The sequence below is a fragment of the Dipodomys merriami genome, unplaced genomic scaffold (genome assembly GCF_024711535.1).
Source record: "Dipodomys merriami isolate MVZ:Mamm:240054 unplaced genomic scaffold, mDipMer1.0.p SCAF_19, whole genome shotgun sequence".
In the NCBI taxonomy this organism is placed as follows: Eukaryota; Metazoa; Chordata; class Mammalia; order Rodentia; family Heteromyidae; genus Dipodomys; species Dipodomys merriami.
The window spans coordinates 18,254,714-18,267,449 of record NW_027203270.1 but is presented as its reverse complement, the minus strand read 5'-3'; the positions used below and the strand labels follow the sequence as shown (position 1 = coordinate 18,267,449).

Genomic DNA, 12,736 nt, shown 5'->3' with positions numbered 1-12,736 from the left:
CAAAGGACTTGAAACCTCTTGCAGAAATTCACACCAACTGTTGGGATAGAGTTAAAAGAAGACAAAGTTGGAGGGACTCAATTCCCTAAGCATAGTTAGTTCTTAATTAGAGGTGCTTTTGAGGCATAGAACCCTGGGAGGAACTGTCTTACCTTATCTGTTTCAGGTAGCCCTGGGCCAGATGGATAGCCTTGGGAGAGAAATGACCTCATCCCTGACTGTCTTGGGGTGACCAGTTCACCTCCAACACAGAGCCAAAGCTCCACGTGCATGTGGTGGGGCCAGAGTGAGTGAGGATGCAGAGAAGAACTGGTGATAGACAGGGATATGTAGGGCTCTGTTTTCCAGGTGGGTGGGATGGGAAAGACACAGGATCACCCCTGGACACTGGCCAGGATGTGGTCAGGTGAAGAGCCAAGACAGGCAGGTACCTGGTAGGGCAAGAAGGTCCAAGACTATATAGGCAGCACAAAGGCCACCTGCCTATGTAAGGGCTGATGGCAGTTGCATTAGCAGCACTCTCTCTCTCCTTGAATGAGAAAGCAGTGGTTCCTGCATCATCCCTAACATCATTCCTCAAAGGGTAAGCTGGCCAGACCCCTCATAGGCTTCTTCAGGAACATGGTAGACTCTGACCTTAGAACAGGTTCCTAGAAACCATGTGTAATTCACTGTCCAAATTGGGAAGATCCAGCCCATGTACCCTTGTGCCTAATAATCCTGCAAAAAAGGATACTGCCCTTCAAACTACAGAGTGTGGTCTTGGCAGCTAGTGGTAGCATCTGCCTCTGCCCACACTAGCTGCCTCCCTAATGCCTGTCCTCAGTAGCACTCCAGTCTCCAATTTCTCAGAAACAAACCCAACTAACAGCTAACCTGGTGTCTCACCCTCCTGCCTGCGGTTTTTAATGATATTCAAATGATTAAAATGTTTATTAATTGCTTCGCCTTATGCCCCATAGCATAGAAACCTTGAGTCTTTCCAAACTTCCTGAGTACAAATTCTTACGTGGAAACTTTTTGTACTATTGCTTGAGGACAGAGGCTTTTAGACACTTCCCCGCATTGGGCTAGCTGAAATGTTATGGGGTGAGTTTCATAGCCTCCCCTTGCTCTCATCGCATTGAAAGTCAAATGGACTTGAGTCCAGCTGTGGAGGAGTGCCTCATTAGGGTCTTCCTCTCTTGAGACTTCAGCTGTTGACTATCCAGCATAAAAGTTAGGTTCATCGCTAGCTGAACTAAAACGAGATCTGTATGAGCTGGTGTTGGGCCACTGGCTCATCCTTCCCTATCTCCCTGGCCCCTGATCTCTGCTTCTTCTGGTTGATGATCAGCTGGGGCTAGCGCCTATTTGCAGGCTAGAGAACCAGGAAGATGTCCTGGTGAAAACAAATGTAAGTCAAAGCAAGAGCAAAAGTAGGTTAGTGAAGAGAACCTATTGCTACAAAACTTAGCTTAAAGTTAGGACTGTTCATGTCCCTCCTTTTCAGTAACCCTAGGAGACCCCCAGACACAGCCCAGAGAGCACTGTCTGGGATGATCTGATGGCAGCACCTCTCTCTGTCCTGAGACAAGGTAGTATTACCTGCCCTTCAGGTAAGAACCTGCAGCAGAACAGCAGCCTACCGCCCAGATCTGAATCTGCCTCCTGGGCATGTGAGTTGCCTGTTTCATTTTTACTGTGCAGATAGAGGTTACCAGGGCAATCACCCTGCTATCCCGGCTTCTCTCTTTACAAGATTCAACTTTAAGCTTTAGTCTCCATGGGATAGGGGTATACAGGGCCCTCAATGCTGAGCTCCACAGAGCAAGCTCCATACTAAGCAAGCATTCTATCACTTGCCTTTATAGTCTCTCTTCACATCTTTCTTTCTTCTTTGTCTCCTTTGTCCAATACCTACTCTTTTTCAGATACCTTGAGCCAGCCTGCCACTCGGATCAGTGCCCAAGACCATTTAACCATGGTGTTTCAAAGCCAACAGGCCTCCTAGAGATCTTCTGGGCCAGTCTCTGGTCTGATAGGTTGATGCTGAGGCCTTCCAAGGGCCTGAGGACTTGTCTAAAACCACAGGGTAGAGATACTTAGTCCCCTAAGACTCAGCACCCTTCTGTAGCCAGGGTTCTTCCCTTCTCTCCAGCCTAGAAAAGGGATCTCCTCCCTCTCAGCCTCTCTGTTATATTTTTATGTCAGTGTATGTGTTCAGTCTAGGTCTCCTAGCACTTGCATGATTAGAAGGGATTTGACCCTGTTAAAATACTCCAGACACTTATTGACCAGAGCAGATTTTTGTAGCTAAGGTTTTACATCCCAGCACAAGAAAGTCAATCCTGTCTTATGTTAGACAAACTCAGCCAGTAACCAGCACCCTAGATCCTCAGAGGTTCATGTTCTGAGGCCTGGTAGCTTTACTATAAAGTCAGTTCCAATGTTCTAACTTCCTTGGGTGTCAGCATTAGGGAACAGAAGCACCAACTTGGAAGCTAAGGTATTCTGACTCTAGGAATGTTGAAAATTAAATGTAACCTTATAAAGCACCTTATTCCACAGATGAAGAAATTGTGCCTGCCTTTTCACCCACAAGTCTAAGGCTTCTTAGGTCAAAAGAAGCTGGAACTACCCAGTGAAGAAACTAAAGGTTTCTTCAACTCAGTGAAGGGTCTAAGAGAAGTAACTCATCCCAAGCTTCCATCAATGAGAGGCGTGGCCCAACTGGAGCCCAGCACCACCCTTACCTATGCTCTCCCTCTCATGCTCTGCCTGGCTCCCAGACTTGTCTGGAGGGTGCCATTCCACACATTACACATAAGTTTCAGGTACATCTGGGAAGAGAGCAATAGTGTGAGGTGTTTTTTTGTTGATGTTTTGTTTTGCATGATATCTGTCAAGATTAGTCTTCAAAGAAGAAAATTTAATCATGATGTCATATCCAAGGATTTATTTATTTTTACCTCACTGGAAATTAAACCCATGGTGGAGCCACTGAGCTCCACTAATAGCCTTCTGTTGTTTAACAGTAACAAAAAAAAAATTGTAAGGAAAAAAAACTAAACATTTTTAAACCCATGGTTACTTACTGGATTTTTTAAAGTTTCTTTTTTTATTTTTTTTGGGGGTCCGGTCATGGGGCCTGAACTCTGGTCCTGGGCACTGTCCCTCAACTCTTCAGCTCAAGGCTAGCGCTCTACCACTTGAGCCACAGCGCCACTTCCGGCTTTTTCCTTTTTGCTTATGTGGTGCTGAGGAATTGAACCCAGGGCCTCAGGCATGCAAGGCAAGCGCTCTACCACTGAGCCACCTTCCCAGCCCCTTTTTAAAGTTTCTTATTATTTATGCTGGCTGGATACTGTCCCTGAGCCTCTTTGTACTTAAGGCTAGTACACTACTGCTTGAGCCAGAGTACACTTCTGGCTTTTTCTGAGTAGTTCATTGGATATAAGAATCTCACAAACTTTCCTGCCTAGACTGAGTTTGAACTGCAATCTTCAGACCTAAGCCTCCTGAATAGCTAAGAGTGCAGGCATGAGCACTGACAGCTAGCATTCCTTAGCCTTGTGAGTTTGGGCATTGCAGGTGTGTACCATCACACCCAGCTTCTCTTAGAGGCTTTTTTCAAATTTTAGCAACACATCAGAAAAGAAGCTCAGTGGTAGAGCTTGCCTAGCATGCATGAAACCCTGGGTTCCATCCTCGGTACTGCAAAGGAGGAAAAAAAAAGAAGGGAAAAGCTTAGTACATGGAGTCTCAGTTTCTTCTGGGTGGTTCATGCTGCATACATACAAACAAAGGAAGGCCATGTAAGAGTGCTCTAGCAGCTGAGGGGTTGGCTGAGCCTTGGTGTTGGGACTCAGCATGGCACACATCCTGTCTGAGCCAGGCATTGTGATTTAGAGGCATCAAGATCATGAAAATGGCATCTCCTTGTTCCAGGAATGTGTCAAGGCAGAAGGCCTGCCAGCAAGCATCGGATAGCAGGCTGCACCCGCTGTGTCCTGCTGCTCTTTGACAGGGAAGGTGGGTGCCTGCCTTAAGCACTGTTGGCACAGCCATGGAGCATTCATATCCCCACCCTGAGTGAGTAGTCACATATTTTATCCCTAGCATTCATATCAGGGTGGTAAGAACCCGCAGGAATGTTTTCAGTTCAACAGTCCGCAGTCCCCCAGAAAGGATAAAATGGCAACATAGAGAGATTCTGCCTAATCTGGTCAGTGGGTAGTTTGGCATTCTGAAAATACTTATGTGACTGCCCACGTCTGGTTGCAGATAGGACACAGAGCAGGTTCAGAGCCTGGGTTGACAGCTCGCAGAGGGAGGGAGGGGCTCTCACAACACTGTAGGCACCTGCTCAGACTGTGCATGCTCCACCTGAAGTCCCAAACCCTTCCCTCTTCGGGAGCAGATGTCAGCCTCCAAGACTAGTCAGGTCAGAGCTGGTTGTAGGAATTTTCTGTTTTTCCTTTGTTAAGGCTGAGTCATTTTTTAGAATTAGTTTACACTGAGACAGTCTTCTTACTGCTTGTTTAAACTTTATCATTACTCTAGGACATTGAGGTATAGACAGCAATAGGTGTACACTAGCTTTTCTTTTCTAGAAATAGTAGTCAATTAAGACATTCCCCTCTTCTCCAAAATTACTTCCTAGGCCCAGGATAGGTAAGGAACAAGGCCCTTGACTAAGGGCCATCACCTTATTTGTCTGGACTGGGTGCCAATTATCTCATTAAAGTGGCTTCGAAGGGGTTAAAGGCCACTTTCACTTCTTATCACATCATAGTTGACAACATAAATTGTTTTAGTCACATGAATTTTTCAGAATCTCTGCCTGAGGCTCAAAAGTCCAGGTTGTAATTTGTCAGGCATCTATTAGGTTTGTGGGGGAGCCCTGTCACCTCGCCAGTGCCCTGGTCACTGCTCCCAGTTCTCAGTGAACTTCTTTTCTTTGACTGCAGGAGACTACTGTTGAAAGTAGAAAGCATGAGACTAAAGGAAACTTGTGTTCAGAGCTACTGTGTGATTATTTTTTCCCTCCTGAGGAGACATAAAGACTAAAGCCTCGCAGTCTTTTTGTCACCAAAGCCTTCATTTTAGCAGTGAAGCCTTGCAGTTCCCTTTGTCACTAAAACCCTCATTTTAGCCACATTTCTATTGATAGTAAAGCAAGCCTCCTTTCTGTCAACCATGCCACACCCAAGCCAGTGGAGCTCTAGCCTCTGGCTCCTCCTTCCACTTAGAATATAATCCAGACAGATGGATTTGGCAACCTATTAAACAGAGCCAACAGAGCCCCAGGTGTCTTCCAAGGCTGGTTGATACCTGCATCCCACTCTGAGTATGGGGGAGGCCCCTCTTGGCTCCTGGAGTCACTCCCTGGGCTGGACTTGATTCAGGGCAATTGGTTCTCCTGGGCTGTCATGACTACTATAAGACAACCACATTCTTGAGAGTAGAAGGTGCTTTGTACCTGTGACTACAAGAAGAGACACATGCAGTCAAAAAGTTATCCATATTAAGAATGTGTACTTCCTTGCCACGGGCCTCTGCTTCTGACTGTTTGCCACCTCCTTTGCTTTCCTCACCTGCCATTTCACATATGGCTGCCCTGTGCTGCCCTGCGTGCCATGCAATTGTGTTTTTTTGTTTTTTGTTTTTTTGTTTTGCTGTGTACATTTTGGTTTCATTTGGGGGTTGCTTTTTGACGATTTATTTTGTTCCGGTGTTTTGTCTTCTCCTGCCTGGCTGTGTGGGGGCTGCCTGGCCCCGCTGCTTGCCGCCTCCATAGATCCCCGTTTCGCAGCCCTCTGTCATGGACGACATTGAGGTGTGGCTCAGGACGGACCTGGTGAGACTCGATTTTTATACTTTGTGTACGGGGAGTGGCTAGGCAGAAGTTCTTCTGAGGATGGGGGGGCTGATGAGCCCCCATCTGTGGGTGGAGGAGGGTCAGGAGCCTCCGCAGCCACCTTCCTTCCCAGTGCTTGGCCTCGGCAAGGGGTGCTGTGGAAGACTTCTGGAGGCCAGTGATGGGTGGGGCTCAGGGTACAGTTCCTCATCCACACAGTCCTGCACAGGTGTGGGCAGGTCCTTCCTGACATCCCACTGTCTGGGAGCAAAGCTGCTGACCCAGCGTCGGGTGACTCCTCTGGATTGATTTCAAGGAGGTGTGTGCTTGGGGGTTAGGGGAGTATTTCTGTTTGTTTTTGTTTTCATTTTTAAATGTAATTTTTCTGTTTTATTTTTATTTCAATTTCTGTTTTTGCGGTGCTGGGGACAGAAGTCATGGCATTGTGCATGCTAGACAAGTGTATCTCTGAGCTATGTCCTCAGTCCCTTTTTTTTTTTTAATTGTGAAATATAGAGAGATGAATTGAGAGGATTTCTTTTTTAATTCACTGTCATCCCCCTGCCCAGTATCTTCTAGTGCTTTTTTGGGGGAAAAAAAAAAACCTTCCCCCAAAGAGTGTTATTCCATTCTAAGAAACAGGATGAAAGCCAAGGATGTTATGCATCTGAAAATGGTTACAGGTTCATCCCTCTGTTCCTTACAAAGTTTGTAGCTCTGGGAAGGGAAGGAGTTGGTCAGTGTCCAGTGAAGAAGTTTCCTGTGGGGAGATGTGGCTTTCCCAGGGTCATGACGGGCTAGGTTGAATTCTTCCCAGATCTAGAGACCCAGGCTGGTGACTGGGCCATCTTCCACAAGAGGAGAGCAGGCCTCTGACAATCAGGATCTCTCCCCTTCCTGGAAGGCCAGGCTTTCCACAGACACTCACTAGCTAAAAGAAACAGCTAACCTGGTATCAGGGGGGAAAAAAAGCGCCCCATGGTTTTTCCTAAAGGATGCTCAGAAAAGAAATAGCTTCCTTCACAAAGGAAGAGCAGGAAGTGCTGAAGCCCTCCCTTTTCAAGGGACCTAAGACTCAGAAAGGAGAATCTTGGGCTGAGAAGGTGGCTCAGTGGTAGAGCGCTAGCCTTGAATGCATGAGGCCCTCGGTTCGATTCCTCAGCACCACATAAGCACAAAAGAAAAAAAAGCCGGAAGTGGCGCTGTGGCTCAAGTGGTAGAGCACTAGCCTTGAACTGAAGAGCTGAGGGACAGCGCCCAGGCCCAGAGTTCAGGACCCTCGACTGGACCCCCCCCAAAAAAAAGAAAGAAAGAAAGGAGAATCTTGTCTAACAATGTTCCCAGCAGACTCCCTTCAAGGAGCTGGCAGGAGGATTCAGGTCTAGACCACAGGGGAAGGCTCTGTTCAGGATCCAGGAGACAGAGCTCCCACTGTCAAAGTACCAACTGGGGGGGGGGGAGGCGGCAATCCAGGCTCCAAGCAGCCCCTAACTATTGCTGGGGACAGTGTCTTCCCAGAACCCCACACTGACAGTGAGCAGATACTGCACAGAGGAGCACATCTGGAGACACTGGTACACCTCAGCCTCCTATGACTACCCTGGCTTCTGTCCAGAGCCGTCAAAGAATCAATGGGTGGGGTCTTATCCTCACCCCAGGAGAGGGACCCAGTTTATACTTTAAAAAAAATTTTTTTTTTTGTTTTCTGGCCCGTATGAGGGATCAAAACTTAGAACCTGTTTGGTTTTGTTTCCTATTCCCTTTATCTTTTTTGTTGTTGTTGTTTAACAAAATTTCTGCTTCTAATAAGAAGAGCAGTATTTTGCTATTACAAAAATAAAGTTTTGTTCATTTTGAGATGTGCCAATCAAGTGGTCATGGATGGGCAGAGGTGGCTGGGCAGGCAAGGCTAGGACAAGCCCTAATGCTACTCTATCTGCTTCTCCAACAGAAGGGCGATGACCTGGAAGAGGGTGTCACAAGTGAAGGTAAGCCCAGCCAGTGACCTTGCAGGCCCCTTTTCTCTTCCACCCTAGTCTCTGGGGCTATACAAGTACTGGGCCCACCTCTTTATAGAGCCTCTGTTGCCAAAGTTTTTATGAGTGCTAAGTCCCTGAGCTGTGTCCTTCAGGGTTGTGATGATATAGGAAGTAACATTTCCCATCTCCTTTAAGGGGAAAAACAAAACAAAACATGATTTTTCACTGGGAAAACTAATAGTTGCCACAGCTTGCCATCTGGGTCCCAACCCTGGTCAGTCAGGCCAGGTAGAGACCCAGTAAAGAATCCTCCTTCCCTCCTCCCTCCCTGGCCCTATGCTGATTTGGGAAATAGAGATATAAGTCCTTGATGGGGCAAGTTCTCTGGGCTGTGTTTCCCCAAACTTTTCCTGCAGAGCCTGCGGGCTGTCAGATCCTTTCCCTATCATCAGCTTCAAGTTGGGCTTCCTGCTTGCCTTGCAAGTAGATATGGGAGAGAGGACTAACTTTGTTGAGACTGATCCCCAAGCTGGAAAGGCACAGAATCAATGGTGCTGACCCGCAGCTTGCCCTGCCATTCCTGCCTCTGGACAGAGGGCAGCTAGGGCAACATGGTACCTCTCAAACTAGAGGTGGAAATCTCCTGCTAGGTTGGCCTCAGTGGGGAGAAGTAAAGCATACCCTAGAAAACAAGAAGGCTATATCTCCCACTAACCCTGTGCCTTGCCTTGGTTTATATTGCAGAGTTTGATAAGTTCCTGGAAGAAAGAGCCAAAGCTGCTGAAATGGTTCCTGACCTTCCCTCACCCCCTATGGAAGCCCCTGCGCCAGCCTCCAACCCTTCTGGTCGAAAGAAACCAGAGCGGTCTGAGGATGCCCTCTTTGCCCTGTGAGCTGTTCTGTGGTTTGCCTCCCTTGATTGGCAGGGCACTGCTGGTTCCCCTAGTGGACACGGGCACTGGCCACTGCTCCCCAGCCCCTCGGCCTGCACACCTGTGTCTCCATGGAAACACCACTGTGTTTGCTCCCAGACCTCTCCTAGTCAGGACCAGCTTTTGTCACCTTCTTTTCTCTAGGTGGTGGGACAGTGGCAGCCAGAGGCTTCCTTCCCCTACCTGCATGGGCTCCATTGGCCTTGGGTCATCCCAGGAAGAGCCAGTGGCCCAGCCCCAAGAAGGGCAGCCCCCACTTGGTAATCCTGAGCAGAGCATCTGAACTGTCCCCTTCATTATCTCCAATAGAGATGGGTCAGGTTCTAGCCCTGCCACATGTGCCCACCTCCTCCTGGTTCAGTGGCTTTCCTCAGGCATGCTGTTCCCCTGTGCCCCTCTCTTCCAGAAAGGGCTTGGTGTCACATCTCTGGAAGAGCAAGGCTCAGTTGTGCCCATAGGCTCAGTCTCTTTCCTTGGACTGTGTGTCACCTTGTGACACTTTATGCGTTGGCACTTTAGAGGGCTCTGTGGGCTGCCAGCTCCTTCCTCATGCCTGTGCTGGTTCAGCAGCTAAGTCTTGAACCAAAGGGCCCAGAAGGACCTTTGGCTCTTGGTGTAGGGACAACCAAGGGCATCTGGGAGGCAGCATGTAACCTGTAAACTCTGGCCACATGGCATGCTGAGTAGCAAGCTCTGCTACAAACTAACTGGCCTCCGTGGATACTTTGCACATCACCCCCACACCTGACCCTGGTGTTGGAGAGGATTGTATGAGAGGCATGGCTCCGGCATATGTGGGAAGATGATGTGGGTTTGCTGCATTTGTACCATGCCCATAGCACTGGCCTGGCCTGTAGTAGCCTCCATACCCAGGCCTGGTAGCAAACAGCTATGCACCATGCCTGGAGGCTCCAAATGACTGAATGGCTAGAATGACACTAAGTTCCTTCTGCCCTCCCTGAAAGGGGCTTCAGCCTCCTTCCCAGCTGTCTTGACAGAATGATCCCTCCCACCTTACATGTCCCCTAGCCCCCACTTCCCATTTGAAGGCCACAGCCTAAGGCTGAGCAGATGGGGGCTGGTGACACCTGCTCCTGTTCTGTGTCCTTGCTGGTGTTTTTTTGGCCTCAGGCAATGGACTCAGCATTAGCCATGTCCTGGTCCAACCCTGTCCTTCCCTAAGCTGCCATTATCAGAAAACAAATGTTGTAGCAGCAGCAGCAGCCCCTCCTGAGTCTTAGGGCCTGCTCACTGTACTCTCTGGCACCCCAGGTTACCATGTGTTCATGATGTGATCATCCTTTCCCCCTGTCACCACCAGAGATCAACCTTATCACAGAGAGGAGGCCAGGCTTTGAGGGATAAAATACCAGTGCAGCACTTTGTGATGCTCTTATAACCAGGATTGCAGTGAAGGCTGAGGGCAGGAATGGTCCTGCCCCAGGACTCCATGCTGTCCAGTACCCCTCCAGCAGCCTCTAGGAAGGAAGCCTGCATACTGGGTCCATCTAACAGAACCAGTAGGGGATATAATACTCATACTGCAGAGGATACCCTGGAAGCACCTTCCCAAGTTCAGCCAGCCTGCTTCCTGTCCAATCCTCTGAGCATCTGCCATATTCCACCTTCTGATTCCCAGCTCTTGGCCAACCCAGGCCCCTCTCTCAGTCTCTCAAGGGCAGAGCCCCTGAGGCAAGCTTGGCTGTTAAGACCTCTGAAGGGAGCTGGTTGGGTTAAGCTACAGGGGAGGTTGCTGGCATGGGGGCCTACATACCCAGAGAGCTAGTCCTTGCATAGTCTGGTGGGGTGATCCTGTGAGGGTCAGAGCCCACTTCTGTTAGCCTGCCAGAGCTGGTGAGTGGTGAGGAGGCAGGCCAGCATCTTCTGAGGGAAAAGGCAGCCTCCCTGCCTATGTATTACATAGAGAAGACGATCAATTCCCGTAGGAAGCAAGGCCATACAGGGACCTGTCTGAATTCAGGGGGTCCCCAGCAAAGCTGCTCTTAGTACCCATGTCCAGAGATGCTCGCATCCCCTGACTCCAGCTGGTTGCCCCACAGGCAGCAGGTACTGGAGGTCTCCTGTGAGCTGCCAGGAGGCCATTAGCCATGCAGACAAGAAAGTCCTGCCTTCCTGGCCTGGAACAGCCCTCTGGTGGCTTTCACATACCTCTGTTCACATCCTGTCCAGAGGTAGCTGCCCTACCTGCAGGCTGAGGTAAAATATATCTAAGGCCCACACCAGAAGCAAGGGCAGGCCCAGCTGCCCTGAACGGGGTTTTACTCATCCCTTATGGGTTGCCCTGTCCTGGGGCCTGTGATCCTCCCTCGCCCTCCATGTGGGGGGCATACCCCTCAGGCCTCCAGCTTAGTAAGGAAAGGAGCAGGACTAGTTGGGAAAGCTGGACCTGGACCCGTGCAAGCCATCAGCCTCCATAAGTGTTAGAAATCACAGATACAGTATGTACTTAATTACACTAAATTATTGCTGGGATGCCTCATAAGCACTAATTATACCTGATTATAGGTTAAAATATTTATTTTGTCAAAATATTTTCTTGGGGATATGTTTAACCTTTATTTTGTTCATTGTGTGCTGAGGTGTGAAGAGTAACCTCCTGCCTACCTTTTTGGCCAGTGGGAAGCAACAAACAAAAGTCACTGCTTGCAGTTTGACCCCAGCACAGTGGCCTCTGGCAAGACTACCACAGAGTGGTTCCAGCCCAGGCCTCAAGCAGGTGGACTGTGGCTGGGCTGAGAGTGACCTACTTGTTTCTTAGTACATGGGACAAGGGACTTGTTGCTGGCCTTGGTCAGAGGGGAATGTGACTGTCTGTCCGTCCTGTCATTTTTGTCTATGAGCCCCCTCTGTGAGTGACTGTGCCTTGGCTCACTGCCCTTCCCCTCCCCACCCCGTGCTCTCAGGCCTGTGTTCTCACTGCAGCCCATTGGGAGGCAAGAACCCATCCCCTGACAGCACTGTGCAGCTTCGAGAATGGTGGCAGGCCTCTGTGTGGCCCAGTGGTATGGGCTCCTGCCCTCATCTTCTTGCTGCTACCCCCCCCCCCCAACTAGCCCTGCTGCAAGCTGTCTTCTGACTGGTGGCTCAGCCAAGAGAAGAGCAGCATGAGGAAGAAGCTGAGCCCAGCCTCAGCTTCTTGCACTGCTGGGTCAGCCCCCTGGCCTCTCCACCATCTCTTGTTGGGAGAGCTGGGTTCTTCCACCACACAGGGCAGCCACGGGGCACCAGCCACTCCCAGAGGAATATGTTTCCACCTAAAGATGCTCCCCATTCTGCCCTGTGCCCATCTCCAACCCCACCTGCCCATGGGGGTCCAAGCCTGGCTTCCCAGGTTGCCAAGCACCTTCTGGGGAACCTGTCAGCCCTGCATCAGAACTGCTCCTGCCATGTCCCAAACCTCCAAGCTCTCCTGGGTAGCAGGGATAGTATTTATTTCCTAAAGCTTGCACTTCATTTGTGAGGGTTCTCAGGATTGTTGGGGGCTATTGAAAAGAGGAATGTGTTGAGTTTGTTGTCTCTTTGTCCCAGAAGTCTGGTGTCTCATCACTGTCTTGTGTTTCTGTGGGCAGAGCTGGTTCTGGAGGGTGGGTCAAGGCTTGGAAGGCTTAGAGTGACATCAGAGTGTCCACCTACCCCACTGGCTCTCCCTCCAGATGCCATCTCTCTAGTTTGGGTTCTTGCATGTAAAACTCTCCACAATAAACATATAATTGAACTGTTCCCTGTGTGATTTCTGTGGTTTCATCCCAAGGGCCTACCAGGTTGGACTACCTCCCCAGCTTCTTTAAACAGGGACTATTATGGGTCCTTGGGGTCCTTGTTGGAGGAAGCAGCTAGGGACATCCCTCCCTCTCCGGCTGCCTATCTGCCTACCAGGAAGCTCCCTGTACTCTGCCCAGTGGGCCTTGGTAGTAGTGGCTGTAAAACTGCTTGGTTGCCTGAGTGCTCACACTGCAATCAGG

General features: G+C 49.5%; 1 protein-coding gene across 7 annotated transcripts in view; it reads left to right on the top strand.

Moving 5' to 3' along the window:
• Positions 1–12,494, top strand: part of Tom1l2 (target of myb1 like 2 membrane trafficking protein) — a 137,518-nt gene extending 125,024 nt beyond the window's left edge. For 5 of the 7 annotated variants that reach the window (XM_070027559.1, XM_070027555.1, XM_070027554.1 and 2 more), the window contains 3 exons: positions 5,783–5,842; positions 7,794–7,830; positions 8,566–12,494. In XM_070027559.1, coding sequence (XP_069883660.1) covers positions 5,783–5,842; positions 7,794–7,830; positions 8,566–8,714 — 246 coding nt within the window. In that variant the 3' untranslated portion in view covers positions 8,715–12,494. The other 2 variants (XM_070027558.1, XM_070027560.1) reach the window with 2 other exon arrangements.
• Positions 12,495–12,736: the final 242 nt, after the last annotated feature.